The 21,690-nt window shown below is 37.8% G+C and overlaps 2 protein-coding genes across 2 annotated transcripts in view; one reads left to right on the top strand and one right to left on the bottom strand.

Moving 5' to 3' along the window:
- Positions 1-4,919, top strand: part of tmem266 (transmembrane protein 266) — a 72,342-nt gene extending 67,423 nt beyond the window's left edge. The window contains exon 10 of the mRNA XM_081356469.1: positions 1,555-4,919. Within this exon, the coding sequence (XP_081212595.1) occupies positions 1,555-2,201 (647 nt within the window). The 3' untranslated portion in view covers positions 2,202-4,919. The remainder of the gene's footprint in view (positions 1-1,554) is intronic.
- Positions 4,920-5,041: 122 nt separating this feature from the next.
- etfa (electron transfer flavoprotein subunit alpha) lies at positions 5,042-19,745 on the bottom strand. The gene is made up of 12 exons (XM_081356471.1): positions 19,481-19,745; positions 18,588-18,737; positions 18,435-18,516; positions 18,200-18,282; positions 15,545-15,644; positions 13,531-13,641; positions 13,181-13,282; positions 12,183-12,251; positions 11,975-12,057; positions 9,108-9,173; positions 8,512-8,592; positions 5,042-5,543 (listed from the first exon to the last, which is right to left on the bottom strand). Exons 1-12 carry the CDS (start codon positions 19,517-19,519, stop codon positions 5,508-5,510), a joined length of 1,002 nt encoding a protein of 333 aa, XP_081212597.1. The 5' UTR covers positions 19,520-19,745; the 3' UTR covers positions 5,042-5,507.
- Positions 19,746-21,690: the final 1,945 nt, after the last annotated feature.

Below are 21,690 nucleotides of genomic sequence, written 5' to 3' on the forward strand. Positions count from 1 at the left end.
CATTTAGTTCCCCCAAGAGTAGGGTCTAAACCAGCACAATGGGAACTACCAGTGACGTTAAAGGAGAACTCCGGTCAATTTTAACATTGAGCTCATTTTTGTGATGTTAATTCAGCCAGCTCACATACCTGTATTTACTTCCTGTTTTCAGTCGAAGTCCACAGTAGTCGATTGTCGAGTTTACGCGCGTGATCATAGGTAACTAAGCAACAGTGGAGAACTAGACAATCGACTACTGAAGTAAATACAGGTATTTGCGCTGGCTGAATTAACATCATTTTTATTCATATCTTTCACATCTACTGCAGTCAGATTCACTCGTGTTCACTCTGAAGGAATCACTCACATGGCTGGGCACTTGTAATGACACATCAAGGATGTTAAGAGGCTAAAAGCAGGTTTAAAACTTGCCCCATTTAAGTCAACAGGGTGCAAATTTTAAAAAGAGGATAACACGGTGTAGGCAACACTGATTTTTGTTGTTGTTCTCTGTACTGACAGCACTCCAAATTTACAAAAAAATGAGCTCAATGTTAAAATTGACTGGAGTTCTCCTTTAATATACGCTGATTGCCTGAACGCATGCAAAACGCACAGATTATAGCCTATATATTTACTCCACAAACTAACTCTACAAACATGGAAAACAGTGATAGATGGACCTCTCAGCCTTTACGCTATGGAGAAAATCCAATGCAACTTTGAAGCGACCAAGTGAAACTTGTATTTCTGCTCAGTTAGCAACATTAGGCATCAACCACATGGCAAAAGCTATAATACTTTTCATACAGTATATGGTCTACTCTCTATGTATAACAGTTCTATCTAATAACGTATTCGACACGACTGTTAAACAGATCATAAACTAATGAAGATGGAGAAAGGGAGCGCTGTGTGCTCATGCTCTGGCGTTCTTAGTGCCTTCAAAATAAATGTCCGCCACGGTGTCAAAATAAAAGTCACAACATCAAGCGCGGTTTACGTCACTTCAGAGTTCCCACTGGCGGTGAGAATGCAAACAGGAAAATGGCTCTAGGGGAAGTTCTCGAGGAACCGCCTCGGTGGCTAGTTCCTAGAACCAAATTCCTATAACTACCTGGTGTGAAAGCCCCTGGTTAGGATTACATTTTTAGATAGGAATGTTGTCCCAGGATCAACAAAATATGTTGAGCCAGGAACGTGTCTAACTCGGCAAAATCAGGACGTGCATTCACCTTTTCCTGCATGAATTGGATGCATGCATCTAAATTAGTGGTCAACTAATTTTTTCAATGGCCAGTGACAACATTTGGCTCATGACCCATAAAATGTTGAAATATACAGTATTTATAAGTAAATAAACATAAGTATGCAAGAATATAATTTAAAAAGTTAAACATGAGATAACTGAAACTAAACATTTGTTCAGATTTTACTTGAAATTCAATTAACTGTCTCAATTAATATTGAAATGCCAAACGGTCTGGCTGATATATCAGTTGACCACTGTCAATGATGCTTAAATATTTAGGAGGGCACTCATTCTCTAAGTTGTGCAATCTGTTGTACATGCAGACATCGGAGTGCCCGACCCTGGTGCTCGTGTCATAACCACAGCAGCCATCGATGTCCACCTTCCCACCAACCCCAACCAGTTGCCGCCTTCCCTCGTCAGTGCAGACGGCCCGGGAAGTGGTCAAGAGCGCACGGGCAGCTCTGTAAGTGAAGCATCCAGCACGACCATGTCCCGGTCGAGCTGCAGCTTCACGGCCCGGCAGCACAGCATCAGCAGCCACACGCTGGGCTCCACAACTGACTGCAGCTCTACCGTTCGGGAGGCCTCCACCTCCGACTACAGTGGCCAGCGCTGCTGCCCTCCTCCTTACTGCAGCCCTTTGACCCTCGGGACGCAACCGGGCGTCCACGACCCCAGAGCGGTGGTCAAAGAGCTGCTCTCTTCCTTGTCCGAGGACTCCTGCCTAGCGCAGAAAGGCAGGGTGGACCCGGTCAACCTTAAATTGCCCAGTCCGGCAGGGTCAGTGAAGGCCAGCCCAGAACTGGAGCACAGGGTGAACATATACAACAGGAGAAACCAGGAAAGTCTGGGTGTATTCCAGACCAAGCCACTAATTCACCTGCAGGGGACCGAGCCATCTCTGGAGGAGAAGTACAGGCTTATGGAGCCGGCAGATACTCCACTGAGCCATATACCAGACACATAGAGCATGAATTGTGGGACAGTAACCACCAACACCAGCTGAAGCAGCCTCTCTCTTGGCCTCTCTCTCTATATCACTTACTTATTGGCTGTGTCCGAAAACTGAAAATGGTGCCTTCACTGGCAGTTTCTGAGGTAGGAAGGCATCAAGGCAAATCCGATTCCAGTGTTTGTGGAACATCCGGTCTACTTGAAAGAGTGTGACTAGACTAGTAGTTGCTGAATCAATGTAAATGACTCCGGACCAACACTACTGCTGGAGAGTCTCCTTCCTACAGAGTTTGATTCCAAATCTGCTCCAACACACATTCCTGTAGTTTAAATAATCTAGAAACGATTGGTTTGGTTGGTTCTTAAGTGTTCGATAAGGGTCGGAGCTAAACCCTAAATGAAGGTAATTCTCCAGGAGCAGGATTGGACACCCCTGCTTCTTTTCACCAGATTCATGTCCCGTCGTGTGGTGGAATGCACTGCACGACTTAAGATCTGAACAGATTTTAAAACGCTTAGGGCCAGATTTACTAGAAGCTTGCGTCAGCGCAAACCCTCTTTTGGCGTTAAAAAACTACTGTCTGGATTTACTAAAGAAACGCAATGAAAAATTAGCGCTGAAAAGGCGTGAACAGCTATTTTTGCGGCTGAGCTTATTGCATATGCATTTGTGGGAGTTTCCCTTTCACATATAAAATTTATGGGAGGATAGTATTTAAATTAATCATACAAAGTGATTTACTAAGGTTTGCGCTCGTCAATTTACTGGTATTTGCGCCATTATTTACCGCCCCAAAAAGCATGTCTTAAACCAGACGCTAATTTGCGCTGCTCTTGGTAGATTGTGTTGGGCATTATGGAAATGATCCGGCTGTGTTCTATAATGTGCACGTCGTCAGTCAGTCACGCGCAGTACTTTCCACTCCCATCGGTGCTTTTATGGGATTGCGCTCTCACGCTAATCTGGCCCTAAGTATCTTCACTTGGCTTTGTAAATATTTTCAGAAAATAAACTGCGCATCAAACTGATCACACACAAACTGACTTTCTGCAACTTGCTTTAATGACTCCAGAATGGAAATCGGGGGGCAAAAATCTTGGCATATTCCAGCTTTACATTTCGGTCAGCCTTTGGGCGACTTGATTAGTTTCATGGCAGTTTGGAAAATGTAATTGTAATTGAACAATCTAAGTCCGAGTTGTCCAATTGTCCAACGTTCCTCAAATCTGGCCCTGTCTCAACTCTAATCAAAAGCCACTTTTCCGTCAAGCTGAATGGTTCTAAGAACGGTAAGGAACAGTTAAAATTATATTTCCACTTGGTTTGGCACGGCACAATTACCAACTGTTCTTGTCCCGGGATTCTCAGCATGGTTAGCCAACCGTGCTGGTAGAATGTGTGTAGTGACGTCGCCACTCAGGATTGGTCACTTGTCTGTTGCCTGTCTACCAGTTTCTATGTACCTGGCCAAGCATGCTGAAGTAAACACAAGTTAATAATAGAAATATCTGATCGTCCTCCATAACGGGGTCTTTATTTACATCTCATACCTTATGTAAACTTTTGTGTTACAAAGGCAATGACTGATGCATTTGTATTACATTCCATAGAGCCCCAGAATGGAAAAATGAAACCATATCCATAACGACTAGGCTGGATGGGCACGGATTGGAATGGTTAACCAAGAAGAAAAGTTTGGGCTGATGGTGGTAAAATCCTGGTATGTGGTATCAGGGTTTGAGCTAAACTCTTGGTTTTCCAGGGCTGGATTTGAGGAACCCTGAGGAATTAGGGTGTATCTTCGTACAAACATCGAGGGATTGGGCAGCAGTTGTTTTTTTGTTTCGGACACAGCCAATTGGTCTTTCTCTCTGTGTTGAACAGCACTATACTCCCAGGTTTCATGTTCTCAGAAAGGGGCACAGGAAGTGACATGAGGATAATGCCCTCTGCTACCCACCTCATGCAATGTTCCTCCTTACAGATGCACATTTCTCTCTCTCTCTCTCTCTCTTTCTCTCCCTCTCCAACTCTGCAAGAGCACTCAAAGTGTGCCACTCCTGCCGAAATTGCACAACCTTCCAAGGAGTCAGGGAGAGGTACTTCGGGAGCCATCATTGGAAGATTCTTCAGGAATTTCAGTGTGTCTGTTGGGCGAGTGGTGTATGAAACCAGCAAAGACACACTCTTTTAGACGGTAGACCAATATCGGAGTGTGGCTGGAAGACTTATGTGTTCTCATTCAGGATGGCGTGGGAGGGAGTTTTTATTTGTCGATTTGTTTATTTGTACGAAATGTAACTGACACACAATGTACAGTCCTTCCCCCCCCCCCCCCCAATGCTGCAGGGTTACATTTGATCCGTGTTCAAATGTGTCAAGCTGTGTGATTCAGCCAAATTTCTTACCTTTGCCTTTCTTACATTACTGATGCTGATGTTTGTATTCAAATTCTATGCGAGGAAAAAAAAAGTGCTAAACAAGTATTTTTAAAACCGAGAGCAAACGAGAAGCGAACATTTCAGGTATACAGTATTAGAGGATTTTTATGAGAAATGATGGTTAAATTGTTGTCATAACCCCAAACCTTTACCCCCATCCCAACAGCATGAGCCTTTGAAAAGATCTATCTGCTTTCTGACTGAGGCAAAATAATCCTGTGTTATCGACAAGGGATTTTATAAACTGATAATGGGAGAGATTGTCAAGCAATTAAAAGTTGGTCAATTCATTTTGTTTGTCTAGTTTGTTGTAGGAGAAAGGATGTCCACAAAGGTGTTCTGTTTTGCAGAACAGAAAGCCAAAATATCCAGTATACTAGTCATTTGTAAATGAGTAAAAGCAGAAGTATATTTATTGGATAGTTTTATTGAACATCCAAGGCCACATAGCTACCTTGTTAAAATACAATGTTAAAATACAGCAAATAGATTACATAGAATATGGAAAGACCATCAGAAGACAGCCAATCACAACTGCTGGATAATTGAGGTCAGTATACAGCAGGGGTGTCCACGATTAGCTGGTTTAGGTGTTTGATTAGGGTTGAAGGTAAACTCGGGAGCAGAATTTGACAACCCTGTATGAGTGTACCGCAACAATTATGTTAAAACACCAAGTTGTAAAACAGAAAACTTGAGCACATGTGTCACTGAGTTCTTTAATTAAAAGAAGTGGTTTGCTGTCTACATTAGCTGAAGTACATGGGTGTTCTGGAGTAAAATCCCACTCAAGAGATGGATGGAGCGTCAGCTCAGAGCTTCTTAAGGCAGGTTCCCAGTAAAGTTCTCCAGGTGAGTACCATCTTTCTGAGTTGTCTCACTTTTTCAGGGCTTCAGTCAACTCAGGTACAACCTAGGAATACAGAGAGAGTAAATCAACCATGACTGATGTATTGATATAGTTTCAAATCTAATCGTACACTGCCAGGCCCCAAAAAAAGGTCGCTGTTCGGATTTAGATGTTTAAGAGTCTATGATTGGATCATTATTGCAGTGATTATGTTTCTAGCATGTTATATGTTTGCCAACATTTCTTCTAACCCTAACTGATGGAATGTGTAGCTTTTCATTTCTTAAACAACCATGTAGGAAGACACTGAATTGGAGGATTCATTGGAGGTCATTGAAAGTCTTCGGGATGTGCTGGAGGAGACTTTACAGAGTGCTGGACTCTTGCATTGACAATACAAGATCTTGACCAAAGATGTATGCACCTCTTGATGGAAAAACATCACAACATTTATTTCCATCAAGAGGTGCATCAATTTTTGGTTAAGATCTTGTAAAGTCTAGTCCAGCACATCCCAAAGACTTTCATTGAATCCCACAATTCATGGTTTAAGAAGCTATACACTCCATCAATACACTGTAGGTTAGAAGAACTGTTGCCAAACATATAACATGCTAGAAACATAATAATCACGAAACATAATAATCACTGCAATAATGATCCAATCATAGACTCTTAAGCATTTGCCTATTTAAATCCAAACAACAATTTATTGTCGGGGCTGTGTACGATTAGATTTCAAACTAACCCAACTCTTTAAAGTTTTCTCTAGTGTTTAATAAGCACCCTAGGCAAGGTGGTTGTCATTTGAGAGCAACCTGCACTGTTCCTATATGTCGAAGGTTCTCATCCAAAACCGATATGCTCCTGTATTCCAGAGCATCCTGAAAAACTATATCATCACCCCAATATGTCCCCGGCTCACTTTTCAATCTAAGGAAGGAGGAGAAAGCCCATACATTTTAATCAGTTATCTGAGGAGTGACCGTATGTAAACTGATCCGAGAGTCGCCAGCGCTGCCCGTCGTCGGCAATCACTTTTACACAGTTTACCTGCACGCCTGTGTCAAGCACGCACCGCCTGAATAAAAGATGAACGACAGGGCAATAAATGATGATAGCGTTACACAAAGTAAACACCAACAACAGATGGATGTGGTGTGTGTGGCAGCCCTCTGGCACCGGGAGTGTGTGTGCCACCTTGAACTATGGCGCGCAGCCGGCCGTGTAAAGCTCTGGTGAGAGGAGACTGAAAATAAAGGTGAAAAACTACACCCACACGCTTGTGCTTACTATCAATTACTTTTCTGCTCTGAAAGGAGAAGTAGTTGTGTATAAGGCTTTTAGTCGGAGCCAGGAGTCGCCACTGATTAATTCAGAAGTTGCACACTTTCCAGTAGGTGGAATAATGCGCCCTGCAAAATTTAAAAGAAATATGGGACAGCCTTTTTTTTGTTTGAGTCTGTCTGGTTTTGGTTGTAGACTGGCTGAAGAAATTAATACCAGGTCATTCGAAATTTACAGCGCTATTAATATTAAACACAAACGGTCCTGCTGATTGTCCGAGGCACTGGATTAAAATGTCTCTGATGACCTGATGAGGATCTTTTGTGCTAATGAGATTCGTGTTTTAGAGGAAGAAGATTGTATCTTTCTTGTTACGTATACTTTACCCTTAGTTGCAGTGTCAAATGGCAAAAGGCTTATCTTCTCTCTCCTGAGGAGTTGGGCGCATTTTTATTTTAAAGGGTATCTCTCGCCAAAATGCAACCTAGGCTCTTTTTGTTAAGCTACCCAAGGAGAAGTTTCGTTTAAAAGCATAATTAGAATGGAAATGTCACTTTTAAGTTTGACCGTATTTTCGTTTTTGGGTCAAATTGCCTTTTGAATGGGAGTGTTTGGGGCACTTCTATGATAGCATCAAAAATCGCTATTTTTAAAACACTAAGAAGGCTCGACACAACATGAAACTTTGCTCGAAGTATCACCAGAGGCTCTACACATGAACTCGAGCATTGACTACATTGCTTGTGTACACAGAGTTTACTAAAAAGAAAGGTTTTTAACAACTCACTGTAGCTGTGTCCGCCGGCATTTTGACAGTCAAAAATAGTCGATCTCTGAATACAACGTAACAGGGAGGAGAGTAAAGATGGAAAGCTCCTAAAGCTTAGTTCCACATAAATTCACGGATAATTTGTTGTTTTGTCGTTCGTGAAAATCAATATTGACCTTGTATTTGAAAAAGGATCCTCATAAAAGAAACAATACTAAAAATCAGAGTCAGTTCATTCACATTCGGAGATCGACTATTTTTGACTGTCAAAATGCCGGCGGACACAGAGACAGTGAGTTGTTAAAAACCTTTATTTTTAGTAAACTCTGTGTACACAAACAATGTTCTCAATGCTCGAGTTCATGTGTAGAGCCCCTGGTGATACTTCCAGCAAAGTTTCATGTTGTGTCGAACCTTCTTGGCATCAAAAATCGCTATTTTTAAAACACTATCATAGAAGTGCCCCTAGCTCTCCCATTCAAAAGGCAATTTGACCGAAAACAAAAATACGGTCAAACTTAAAAGTGGCGTTTCCATTTTATTTATGTTTTTAAACGAAACTTCGCCTTGGGTAGATTGACAAAAAGACCCTAGGTTGCAGTTTGGCGAGAGTTACCCTTTAAGCATTTTTGTTGCTTTTATTGATGAAATGAGTTGATGTAGAAACGGCATCACAGTGTCAAAATTAACACTTTTTTTTTTTTTCATGCTGTTTTACCTTTATGATGGTAAAGACATGTCATCATTTATGTCAAATAGTTTCAATTAATCAATTAGTTGAAATGTATTCTTAATCTAAATAATTAGGTTGTTACCAAAAAAATCAACTCAAAACATCAATAAAAAATAATTATAATAAATGAAAATTTCTTAATCTGAATGATTATAGGCTGTTACAATACAAATTCAGTAAAAATACAATTGGATTCAAACTTGTGCCACCTTAACAGCCCAACTCTTAACTAGGAATCTTACCTTGAACAGATCTGCCACTAGGCCATAGTCAGCCACTTGAAAAATAGGGGCTTCTGGGTCCTTGTTGATGGCAACAATGGTCTGTAAAAAAAATAATTAAATTATTTAGCGTGGTGGGCTAGATCGCAAAAAAACACTTCATGATGGGTTGAGCACTCATTAACTCTCCATAAGCTAACATAAAAAATAATTCCCAAATGCCAATTCCCAGAAAAGTGCAGTGGTTACTTTCTAGCAAAAAAAATGCCAACACAATATAATTGTAAATATCTAGTCAATGTGAGGAGGATGCTCCTGTATGAACATATGGATGAAGATGCTAGTGATGGACGCTCTGGCAGATTGTTAAGCAGTGCTATGAGAAACTGTAAGATGCAGAATAGAAAATGCAGATGAATTATGGATGCAGGTAAAAAGCTACTCCAGATCGCTTTTAAAACACTCCATCCCAAAACATCGTCACACTTAAGAGAGTTAACTCGGCACAATCGGGAAACTCTTGAAGACCTCTTCTGAGTGGGCTTTCTCTATTACCACAGAAAAGGAGATCTTCTTAGTGTGTATATTTTGACATACATTACTAACTGTTACTGTACCTTGCTATCTTTCATTCCAGCGAGATGTTGGATAGCGCCAGAGATGCCGACTGCAATGTACAGCTCCTGTAGAGTAACCAAGAAAAGTATTAAAGTTATGCTTTTATGTATCATACAAATCAACAGTTCCTTGCTCTTCTGAAATAACATCACGTTTATGACGCTGAACCCCGAACACATTCATATATTTGCATTTCACTGCCTATTCAGTATTCACTTACATAAATATTAAAGGTACAGTGGCAATCAGCCCATTAAATACATGGTAAAAAAGTTTCATGAAATCTAAATTAGTAATATATATATATACACACACACACACGTTCATATACGTACGTACACTGTATATATGCTAATGATATAGAGGTCAGATCTCTGGCTGTTGTCAGACTCCTTGTGCATAAAAAAATCTCACTGAATTTTTACAATTAATGGCAAAAATTAATGTTTGGAAATGTAAACTGATATTTCCTACTGACACACTACAGCAAAAGATAACTAACAGGATTAAAACCTTTTTTTTTGGTGAAAATACTAACATGCCAAAGACTTTTGCACAGTACTGTATATATAAGATGCATTTGACTTTAAAATAATATCGCTTTCTAAACATTTAACATTAAGAGATGTACCACAAATCAAATTAAATTTTTCATTTACCTAACAAATCATATTACTCTCGATTTATATGCAAAACTAGGCATTTATGAATCACTTGTGAAGGGGAAGCTCATTTAATATGCGTTCAGAGTCATGTTATGCACATTGCACATGACTGATTGATTGACACCCGAAGCAACAATATGGTGTGCCATGTTTGACTTCGCAGCACTTGAAATGAACTGCACTGGGTGTAAACGAGGCTAGTTCTTAAAAATCACAAACTAGATTCTTGCTTGCGTCTACAGAATTTCAACAATTCAGCATCGCCACGTGTTACGCTAACAAAGGCAGACTCTCAGCATCGGCTCGGAAGCGCTCTCCTGACCTCCCGTCCCAGAGCACAGGCCACAACATCCTCACAATTACTCAAAAGAGGAGTGCTTGGGGGATGTGGCAGGACTCCCCCTCGCCTCCACCCTTCTCCCGGGGGAGTGCTACATCAGTGGCTCTCAGCTTAATGCACTGCTCCATGAATATTTCAGTGCAGTTTAATGTGGCTGTGGCGCTCTCCCGGGGGCCACCGCTTCAATTTGTGAACACACGGCCGGCCAGCCGGAGCTCTAAAAGCCAGGAGGAGGAGAGAGAGGGCAGGGCTGAAGTGATGGAGACCTGCAAACATCTCAATATCCAGACGATGGGGGAGCTTGTAGTGGGTGGCGGATAAAAGTTCGCTAACGACTTTCGAATTAATGGATAATTGGTACAAAAGCATCTAAAAGCCAATATCTTTTGATGAAAGTTCATCAAAAAATTCATCAAAAATGTAATTTCTCCACCTCTAAAACATTTTATCTGCTGATGCAACATAGGCCGAACCAAAAATATCAGCTTAATGATTCAATCAAATCAAGTTCTGCACTACATGAAGGTTTCGATCCGCATGAAATAGAAAAATATGAGAGATTATGGAAGTTGGCATTTTCCACAAAATAGGGCCTGAATTTCTTGGAGATTTACCGTGATGTTTTATTTATTTAGCAACAAATGCTCTGTGAAAGATGGTTCTTAACGTTTAGAAAATGAACAAAAACTAAATATTACAATAGCAAACTAAATATTAAATACTGGTTTGAAACTTTGCATAATATATAATCAATAAAAATCATCAAAAAAATTCTCTTGTGATTTTTTTATTTTTTTACATTTTAAATGATCATTGCAATTTTTGCAACCCTGTTACCAACATTTGGGAAATCTTTCTTTCTCTTTTTTTTCCTAACAATAAACAGTATAACATGCAAAACTGGTAACACTGTTGGGGGTGCCAAATGACTAACAAGGTTGCAAGTAACAGGACTGAAAATGTAGCTCAAATTAAGCTGTTATACAGTAGGGACTAGCTACCTTGAGACCCAATGTTGGTTTGTAGTTATTGATAAACTTATATTTACAATTAATTAAAGAAAAATATTTCTTCAATAATTTTTTTCTTGGATAACAGGGTTGAATAGTTATATATAATCATAGACTAAAGTGAAAACAGCTTCGTGTCATTTATATAGTTGCAGCGTCATGGTGCACATCCTTAAACTTGAGTTTTTCACACAAAAAAAAGCAACAAAAACCTCCAAACCACGTATATCTAGTCATCAAACCATCACCCTGAGGGCTAAAAGATTACAATTAACCACAAAAGACATACTCAATCGACCCAAAACAACCCTCATCCATCTCGACTCGAGTTCATATCACTGGTAGAACTCATTCGGGACTTGTTCAGGGTGAATACTAATGCACAATGGTCGGGTTACGCTTGACAAGCTTGTCAAAACATTTGGAGAATTGGGTTTGGGGCTGATTTGCCTGGTTTGAGCTCAGGGCGGACCTGTGCGGTGCGCAGCTCCACTAATGGCTCTGCTAAATCATTTACAAGCCGGAATATGCCATTAACTACATCACAACGCCTCAAAGCTCTGCTAATGTGTGGATAATGACAGCGGGGACGTCCCACTCGGAGCGGATAATGGAAAATTAACCCTTTTAAAGGGCAACACGGATCCATCTTTCTGGATTCAAACAGAAACAACAATTAGATATTGCTGTAATCAAAGTCAAGATGGTTTATCAGTCTGAAACCCTGGTGGGTTTATCAACTAGTGTTGAACTTTGAGAAGAATTTCCCTCTGTAGAGGCAATTAGTGCAAATGAAAGACTGTAGGATAGACTGAGAAATAAGACAACTGGTTTCCGGTCTTGGTACTTACAGGAGCCACAATCTTTCCAGTCTGTCCAACCTGCATGTCGTTTGGTACATAACCAGCATCAACTGCGGCTCTGGAGGCACCAACTACGATAAAAAAGTGGTGGTTTCATTTTAAATTCATATTTCTTTAAATAGCTTGATTAAAAACTAACACTAAACAAAGAATCTAGGTTCAAATCAATGATTATAGGACAAAACAAACACCGTACCGGCTGCGTTCAGCTGGTCGGCGAGGTCGTAGAGCAGTTTGAAGTTGTCGCCGCTCTTCAAGCCCCTCCCTGTTATGACAAAGAGACGGCAGATGGGCATGAAATATGAAATTACTGACAAGGTTATGAGTCCAGTAGGATCGATACAGTCTCAGTTTACTATTGATTTTCTGAGCAAAAAAAAATAGCCTAGAGAAATTTCAAGGAGATACCCAACATTATGACACAATGAACATAAACACAAAGATGATGTAGTCCCGGTGGGAAGCGGTTTTAGTTTATTGATGTTATTTTTCTTTGATTTAGCAATAAAGTATGAGAGTTTGAGCCGTATTGCTTTTTATAAAACTGCTTGTCTATAATAAAATATTAGAATAATAAATACAATAAAAAAGGAAGATGTTTTCATTAAACGTAAAAGAACATTGTATCAGATTTTATAAATTTATTTTACAAATTTATTTTGTTGTATTTATTTATTTGTCATAGCATCAAAGCTACAATTTTAAATAATAATAAATATACAATGAAACTTCTTAAAACAATATAATAACAAATAAAATCTTTATATTTAATATTTGATAAAATTTAATTTGTATACAGTTCAAACAAACAATGAACGTAAAAACAAATATGATGTAGCGGTTTTAGTTTATTGTAATTTATTGATGTTATTTTTTTTTGATTAAGCAATAAAGTATGACGGTTTGTGCTTAATTGCTTTTAAAAAATTGTTTGTTAAAAAAAATTTAAAGATAAAATCTTGTACAGAATCAGATATTAGTGACTCTGCTAGAAGATACAGTTCTTGACACATCAAACTGGTTAACATTTGCCTCTATGTGTGTGGTGCAGTGATATATAGGTGAACAGGCACAATCATATTATAATAATATCATGTATTTTAGCACAGCTGAAGCTGCATTTGAGAACTATTCATTTTGTAACATGCATTAGTATACATCAAGACAATTGCGGTTCTTGTACAAAGTTGTTACCTCCAGACACCACGGATTTAGCACTGGCGAGATCTGGACGGTCACTCTTAGTCAGAGTTTGTTCCAGCCACTCAGAGACTCCAGCAGCGGCAGACGAAGAGACTGCAAAAGCAACATCTCGTGAGGAGCCGTCCAAATAAACATGCCGAGTTGTTCCAAAATACCCCTTTATGATCCCTTTAAAGTCAACGTTTAAACAAACTAGGCCATCAAAACCTTGCAGCGGAGTGGAGGATTATATACAACACTAAATACTATAAACCTTTGTGTGTGGTATCAAAGTCAGCGTGACCTTAAAGAAAAACATGAACAAACAACAGTGTGTTTAACTTTATCAAACGACTGAGTACCTTCCTCTGAAGAGGCGCTGCCCCCCTCTATGGCCGCTGGTTCAAACGAAGTGCCTCTAACAGTGAAGATCTTGACGCTTTCATTGCACTTGACTGTGCTGAGGGCATTTCCTATGGCCAGAAAACAAGGGGAAAGAGATGAAGTGACAAGATTTATTTTATTTTTTTTGTCAGGTAATTAAAAATGTTAATGCAAATTTGGCTGCACAATTACCCCCCAAAAATCATTTAAAGTCAAAGCATCAAATAGACATTAGAAACAGTAGCTTTAAAAATAAATATTCGATTTGATTCAATGGAGAATTTATTAGACACACTTTTAGGCTACAACAGCCATGATGTTTTCCTGAATTGGTATTTAGATACATTTACACCTGCTTATTAACTGGAGCTCAGAGGTGGCGTGAATGCATTTAAACAGCAATTATAATTGCATAAATAATACCATGGGTATTAAAGGGATAGTTTACACAAAAATTAATTCTGTCATAATTTACTCACCCTTATGTTGTTTCAAACCTGTATGACTTTCTTTCTTCTGTGAAACACAAAAGAAGATCATTTGAGAAAAGTCTCAGTATTTTTTTCATTAAATGAAAGTAAACCAGAATAGTTGGGTTACCAACATTCTTCAAAATATCTTCTATGTTCCATGAAAGAAATAAAGTCATACAGGTTTGAAATGGTGACAAAGGGTGGGTAAATGATGACAGAATTTTCATTTTTGGGTGAACTATCCCTTTAATGTTTTTTATTTTTATTAATATTGAAATATGATTTGTAGTTTTTAAATGAAATGATTAAATAAACTAAAACTGCCAGTAGGTCGCGGTAAATGTCTAAATGAGTAAGTCATTGGCTGGGACCGAAATCACATACTCTCTTGAGTAGGTTCTTATTTTGAATAAGCAATTGCATTACGACAGCTAAAAAAGTATGTTCTATATAGTATGAATGTAATCTGGACATATAACTGTCACCATATTGTCATCATTATCACGTGATCTACCAGCGTCAGTTGCGTCACTTCACTGCCATTCATAAATCCTCTCCCGTGGCCTCATGGGATAGTAAAGCGTCCATCGTATGCACACTTCAGAATCTTGCCAGAAGTAGTAGGACATCTAGGTACTTTTGCCTACTCTTTTATGAGTACTGTGAATACTACGATATAGTAGAGAAGTTTGCGATTTCAAATGCAGCCATTGAGTCATTCATTAATTCACTGGATTAGTTCAAACAGCCGATTCATTCAGGAAGTAAGTAAATGGCTCACTTTATGAATGGGCCATTGAATCATTGGTTCACCCGATTCATTCAAAACGCGGCTTCATCCAGAAAATAAACACAGCTGAGTGCTGCTCGGAGACACAAGACAGTTCTGCTGTGGCTTTAAATGTAATATTTACATTGACAGAGAAAAATTGTATCTAAAATATAACATGATATTAACTATTTAACTTCTGTATAAAATCAATAACACATTCAAATACATTTAGGTAAGTAAATGTCCCTGGAGAACCTTCATATGGATCCCCCAGTTGAAAACCTTGGACATAAATAATCACCACAAGTGGCAAAAAAAAAAAAAAAAAACACTTTTCATTTGATGTTTTTCACGAAAAACATTAATGTGATTAAAATAAAATAAACTCTCATAAATTTCAAGTGTTCTGTGCTTGCCAAAGATAAAGTGGCCGGAGTAATTGGGAAGTATTTATGGCAGTAGAGTTTATGGATGAGAAACAGTGAACAGAAAAATAATACATGCAAAGCAGAACAAAAAGGCTCCAGGGTCCCCCTTAGATTAAAAAATTTATATACGCTTTGTTTCAAGCCAGTGTAAATCACTGTGCGTCTCCGTTCAAGCAGCCAACCAATGGCCAGACTCCTAAATCACAAACTCCATGTTAAACAAAGAGAAGGATATGGGACATACTAGGAAGGTTATTTGAAAGCATTTCTTGACAAGTACATCTGGAAGTGCTACTGGTGCATTCGTTTGTGTGTTTACCAGCATAAATGGTCCTCACAAAGGTGTCTGGAGATTTGATCTCAATGATATCTGAAATGGGAGCCACATCCAACTTAGCGGCCACTCTTGGAAGGAGATTCTACAAATAAAGACACACACTCGGCATTATTAAAGACAATCGGATGCGTTTGAAGCTCCTGAATAAGTTCAAGCCATTAAAACATGCACATCCTTAATATCTGCAAACTTGATTTGTTTGGAAATAGCATTATTTCGGCAGGCATTGATCAAAACCCATGTCTGAAAACTTTGGCCTTCCTGCATCGCAGACGGAATAAATATCGCGCAGTCTGAAAAAGAGCTCTAAGTTATGTCTAGAGGTGAAAAATATTGCATAGTGGTAATTCAAGTGTTTTATATAGTGACATAATGAAACCAAATCCACCACTTAAGAATCCATCAAATAAAATACGTTTAGCCAGTGAGGAAATTGAGACTAATACATCTCTTTGGTCTGGGGTTAGGCTACATAAGATACTGTTTAATGTATTACAATTCAATTTAAATACCATTAGATCTGCTGCCTGACAGTTTGGCTGTGGAATGACAAATAACCTTGCATATAATAGAGCCGCACTTATTGAGGACGGACTTTTCCCACAATTCCAAAAGTAAGAAGCCTGATAGGGGCTTGGCGGTATGAGAGTTTCTAATCTATTTCCCATTTGTGCTTTTCGCTCTGGGAAATAATCGAATAACTTCGGAATGAGTGTAACTACAAAATCCTGCATTAAGTAAAACATCTTCACTGATGCAATCACATGGAAAAATAAAAGAGAATCAAGGCATGCATAATTTGCATTATTACAAAAAATGTGTTTGTCAGCAAATGTAGAAGAACAAAACAAGGCAAAACTGTACAGAAATGTTGCGCGTTCTGAGAAAAAAAGTTTGTGATGTATAGTAATTCTATAAATGTATAGTCTGAAGCGCTGCATGTTTCAGAGTAAAGCCCAGCACTGTGTTCATTTTCAGTTTCCATTCAGAGTAAATGCTTTTCTGCAAGTGCTGTGTTTGGGAACGCAACATTTGTCATGAGAATCGTTTATAAATCTGTTGTTGTCAACAAAGAGAAGCAATAAGGTGTCTCTGCGGTTTCCCTCCAAAATGAAAAAAAAACAAAATGCCAAAACTAAAATAATTTTACTGTTTTGTACAATAAAATAAAAATAAAACAATAATAATAATAAAAATAATAATAACTATTAACAATAATTATAATAATAACAATTCTATGAATACTTTTATTAAAACACATATTGTATTTTAATACATTATTATCATGATTATTAAATACTCGATTTCTTAATTTTACAGTACAATAGTATGTATTATTACAATATAAGATATCTATATTTTTTTATTTAATATATTTTTTTGTTGTAATATTTGCGGGGTTGGATTTCCTTTTTGGTATTTAGCAGATTTTTGTCTTGATAGGTTTTGTTTATTTGATGACAAACTTTATACAAATGTTACACAGGGTTTTTATCATTAACTAACACTATCAAAACCATTTCTGTTAATTAAAAAAAGCTGAAATTAAAATGAATAAATAAAATAAATAAACAAATAAATAGTAGTTGAAAAAACTAGATGAAAATTAGAAATGTAGCCTTGGCAATAAGTTATTTTTTTTAAAGTACTAAAAGAATTAACTGGAAATAAATAAAACTTAAATAAAAATAATTTAAACCGAAATAGCAATAAAACTAATGAAACGACAAAAGCACATAACAAAATGACTAAAACTATAATAAAACTAAAACAATAATTGCACAAATTTTACATACTTTTTTGCCTTTTTTATTTGATATTTTATCAGATTATACAAAAATAATGTAAATATTTACCCTAATTTATGAATTTAACAAATTTGCCTTGATCTATTTTTTATTTGATAAAAAATCAGAATGTACAACATTTCTGTACAAGACAAATTCCATTGATAAACTTGTCATTGCTGACAAACACTCTTTTTGTGATAATGAAATTTTTTTGCAATTTGATGATGGCACTAAGTCATATCACATCCTCATAAACATGCATTGCCAAAATTCATAAAAAAAAGGGTGTCAAGTAACTTGTGAAATGGCCTTGATTTTCTAAGCAATCTGTGCATGAAATAAATGCATTGGAAAACTTAACATTTAGCAGTTTACTTAGAAAATCAAGGCCATTTCACGATTTCAATCATCATTCAGTAACCAGAATCCCCCCCAATAAACATTTCTCGGATTTTCGAAATTCACATGGGTCATACTCTTCAGGACGGAAAATACAGAAAAATCACATCCCTGAAAAATGGACATCAAATTTGTACAATCTGATAAAAGTTTGTCTTCAAATCAAAAAATGTAAATTGTGTTTGTTCTGATAAAGGTTTGTCATAATTTCTTTCTTTTTTTAAGATAATGTCAATTTTGTTCAAGCTGATAAACATTTGTAATCAATATTTTTTTTTAAAGATCAAGAAAAAATATGCATTAAATTTGGTTTGCACACATCTTTGTCATCAAAATAAAAAGTAACAATGGTGTTGTTTTTCCCACAGTGTGTAAAAGACATATTATGGCTCAATGATAAAGACAATCGAATCTCTGAAATCTCCCTTATCGTCGGCCTAAGATTTACCTTTCCGAAAGCAGAAGCTCCCGCACAGATGTGTGTGAAACTGAACTGTTTCTGAGTTGCCAAGATGAGGGGCGTCAGCTCCTCTGTGAAAGAAGGCAGAGTTTCGTTTTTCATTTAAATCTCTCAATACCATGATTTCTTCAATATGATAGACTCTTATCCAAAGTCACTTGCACTGTTCTTTACTTAATTTACACAAACACTTCCAAATGTATGAACAAAACCTCGAGTTTACCTGGCAATGACCCTTTGTAGGATGCATGTTGAGCTATCAGAATTTTCTTCACCCCTTGAACTTTGGACAGCTGCTCTGCAACCTGTCCAAAAACCCACAATCAGAGCCTTTCAACTTGCTACACAGAAACCAATGGAAATGAAGAGAGAATACCTTCGCACAGTTCGTCCCAGCAACCAAACAGGACACGTCACTGCCGAGTTTATTAGCAGCAGTGATGGCGTTCAGGGTGATGGGGGTCAGCGTGTCATTATTGTGCTCGGCAACAACCAGAGTACTCTGAAACCTCTGAATCAAACCAGACTGGAAAGAAGAAACAACCTATTTGGTCAATCTGATACAGTACGATATAAATAACTGCCAGGCTCTTTCACCCAAATAACCGATACAAGGTGACTTACTATTGAACGCAGACCAGTTTTATAGCCCATAGAGGTCATTAGAAATCTGATTTATAACAGGGATCTGATACTACTTAGAGTCTGGCCTGATATATTAACATATCAAATTCAATGTAGGTCACATTTTAAATGCATTGTAGGTCAATCAGTTAAAGACAGTGAGGAGGTTTCATAACGCACTGTTTACATGTTGCATAACCTTGACAGATAGTTAGCTAGCTCTGTTTATTAACTAATCATATTGACGTTACCAATGCCTTAAAAGTGTCATGAACATATTCAAAGATTAATATTTATGTCTAAAGCTCTTTAAAAAACAGTAAGTTAACACTATTGAGAATATGTTAAACGTAAACGCTTAGTTAGCAGGCTGTATAACCATGAAAAAATAGGTCTGCAAAGTAACCAAACATTTGACATTGCGTTTTAACCATCACATATCAAAAACAATACAATAAAACAAGCCTATATAGAAAAAAATAGCAGTTTAGTAACATATTACACAACTCCTGCTGAGCGAGTTAGCCAGCATGCTAAGCTTTTTACCCAGGTCTATTTGTGTCTAGAAAGGACAGTGAGAAAGAATAACAACGTTAAAAGAAAGTGCGCACTGGTTAATGTGTCGTTTCGTCGGGGTTTTCTTACCAACTGCCTGAGATAGGTCTTGTTTACAGCTTTGAGCATGATTACAGCAGCAAACTATCAGTATCCACACTGCCACTGCTTTAGTAACAGGGACAGAGGTTGAGTTGAGTTCTCGCGAGATCAGAAGAGACACGCCCCTCTTATATATAAGTCATTTTGTAACATTGTTTTTTTTTTTACATTTTGTAACATTTTTAACAGCTCAAATGTGGTTTTCTTGGAGGTGATATTCTTCAGTATACGTACTCTTCGTATATATAGCCCTATATATATCGGAATAACTAATATAACTGTCTAATAGCACAGTGGGCGGAGACTGAGTGGACACGTAATGAGCCTAGGGGGCGGTGTTTCATAGCTTTGATAATCTGTGGAGCTTTTTAGCTCAAGAAAAGTTAGTTTCCCACGGCGACTGTAAATGTAACAGGGTCCACTAAGATTTTTTATGACTTTATTCATAATTTTGTGGCATAATCAGCCAACAGCACATATTGTGTATTAAGCACTCGAGAACGTAACATTTTGGTATGAACACACTGTAAACAAAAAAGTTGCTGCCTTAATTTAAGTAGGCTACAATCAACTTGGATGTTTAAGTAATTTCATCTTAAACTACATTAAACTGGCTTAAAACACGAGTTGAATCTTGTATAACTAAAAATAAAAAATAAAAAATAAAAGTTGAAAATTGCTAAACAGATTTTGATGAGTTAAAGCAATGTAAAAACATATGTTGTCATAACTTATTGATCATATATTTTTTTACAGTGACTATGAGCTTTTTACAGTGCTCTATGAGTATGATTTTTATTAATGTTCTCTGTTTGTTTGTTTGTTTTAGTAATTTTATGTAATTTTACTGCTTTGGCGCAGTAGCGTAGCCAGGAATCACAATGTGGGTGGGCCCAGAGAAAATCAGGTGGGCACAGCCTAAAATGCATCTGTTATCAAAAACGACGGGGCTGGGGGTCGCACACAGTTTTAAATTCGAACACATTATTCTCTGAGTGTAGTGTGTACACTACACACACCGGCGGCGTCTGTCCGCTGCGCCCAGCAACGGCTCAGGACCTTGTTCAAAATCCTGCCGCGTCACAGAGCGCTATATTTACATAGTTTTATATTAAATTTACATTTATTTGTCTCAAATCGTAGTTAATGAATCTGACTTCACCCGGCTGCAATATACGTTTAGTTTTATATTCATGTACAGAAATCAGCTGCTTGAATGAAAATTGCTGACATTATCGGATTTTCAGGTGAGAGTTGTCCTAGACGCGGCGCTGCGCGTCCAGTGTGCGACCCCCTTAAGAGTTGAACACTGCAATGATTTCGTTATAGTCCAACGATTCAGTCAATTCTCCTGAACATCTGCATTATCTTCCTCCTGTGGTGGCCGTGGTCTTTTTGACACAAACTTGTTGCTCTGTTTCATTTTAGTTTAACATAACGTTCCTTAGCTAAACTTCAGTGTCCCTCTGTGAAATGTGCTCATCGTTGTGAAGGGGGGATGGGCTGTTCGCAATCATCTGAGTCTGACTCCGAAATGCGCTACGCGGGCATTTCGTCATCACCATGACAACCAAACAAGAATCAAGAAACATTATAATAAGATTTATTTTTATAGGTCAAAATTGTTATAATCGCAACATAATTTCCTAGGCTACCTTGTGAGGCCACTGAGTGACTAGATGGGCCTGACTGACAGGTGGGTGGGCCCAGGCCCACCCAGGCCCACCCGTAGCTACGCGAGTGCTTTGGCGTGTTTGGATTTGGTGCTTTGAGTTGTGTTCACGTGCAAAAATATGGTCAAGACAAAAGGGAAAGATTGTGATTTATTACTTTCTGCATGGTTATAAAAAGAATGTATTCATGATAGACTGTTCAATTAAACTAAAAAATAAAATTATACATTATAATATAATATATAATAAAATGATAAATTCATTATGTATGTACATTTTATTTTCAAATAAAAAAGTTAGGCTATTATTGTATTCCGACCATTTTTTTTCCGCAGTGTTTGTTCAATCTGATTCATTCAATCCGTTTGTATTGAATTTAAATCGCCGACAAATGGTTGTCAACTGATTAAAACCAATAAAACGTAAAAAGTATAGGCTATTGGCCACATGCAATCTCCTAGATGTCTATTTTTGACCCCCTCATGGAGCCTATGGTTTCTTAGTAGCCTAAATTAAATGTGTTTC

Source organism: Scardinius erythrophthalmus, assembly GCF_964197995.2.
Source record: "Scardinius erythrophthalmus genome assembly, chromosome: 24".
In the NCBI taxonomy this organism is placed as follows: domain Eukaryota; kingdom Metazoa; phylum Chordata; class Actinopteri; order Cypriniformes; family Leuciscidae; genus Scardinius; species Scardinius erythrophthalmus.

Excerpts from the sequence above, each read along its gene's own strand:
- etfa (XM_081356471.1), bottom strand. The coding sequence starts at position 19,519 with ATGCTCAAAGCTGTAAACAAGACCTATCTCAGGCAGTTG. Across the intron at positions 15,645-18,199 it reads GAGCTTCTGCTTTCGGAAAG|AATCTCCTTCCAAGAGTGGC; the intron begins GTAAATCTTAGG and ends CTTTATTTGTAG. Across the intron at positions 12,252-13,180 it reads TAAATCCGTGGTGTCTGGAG|GGAGGGGCTTGAAGAGCGGC; the intron begins GTAACAACTTTG and ends TTGTCATAACAG.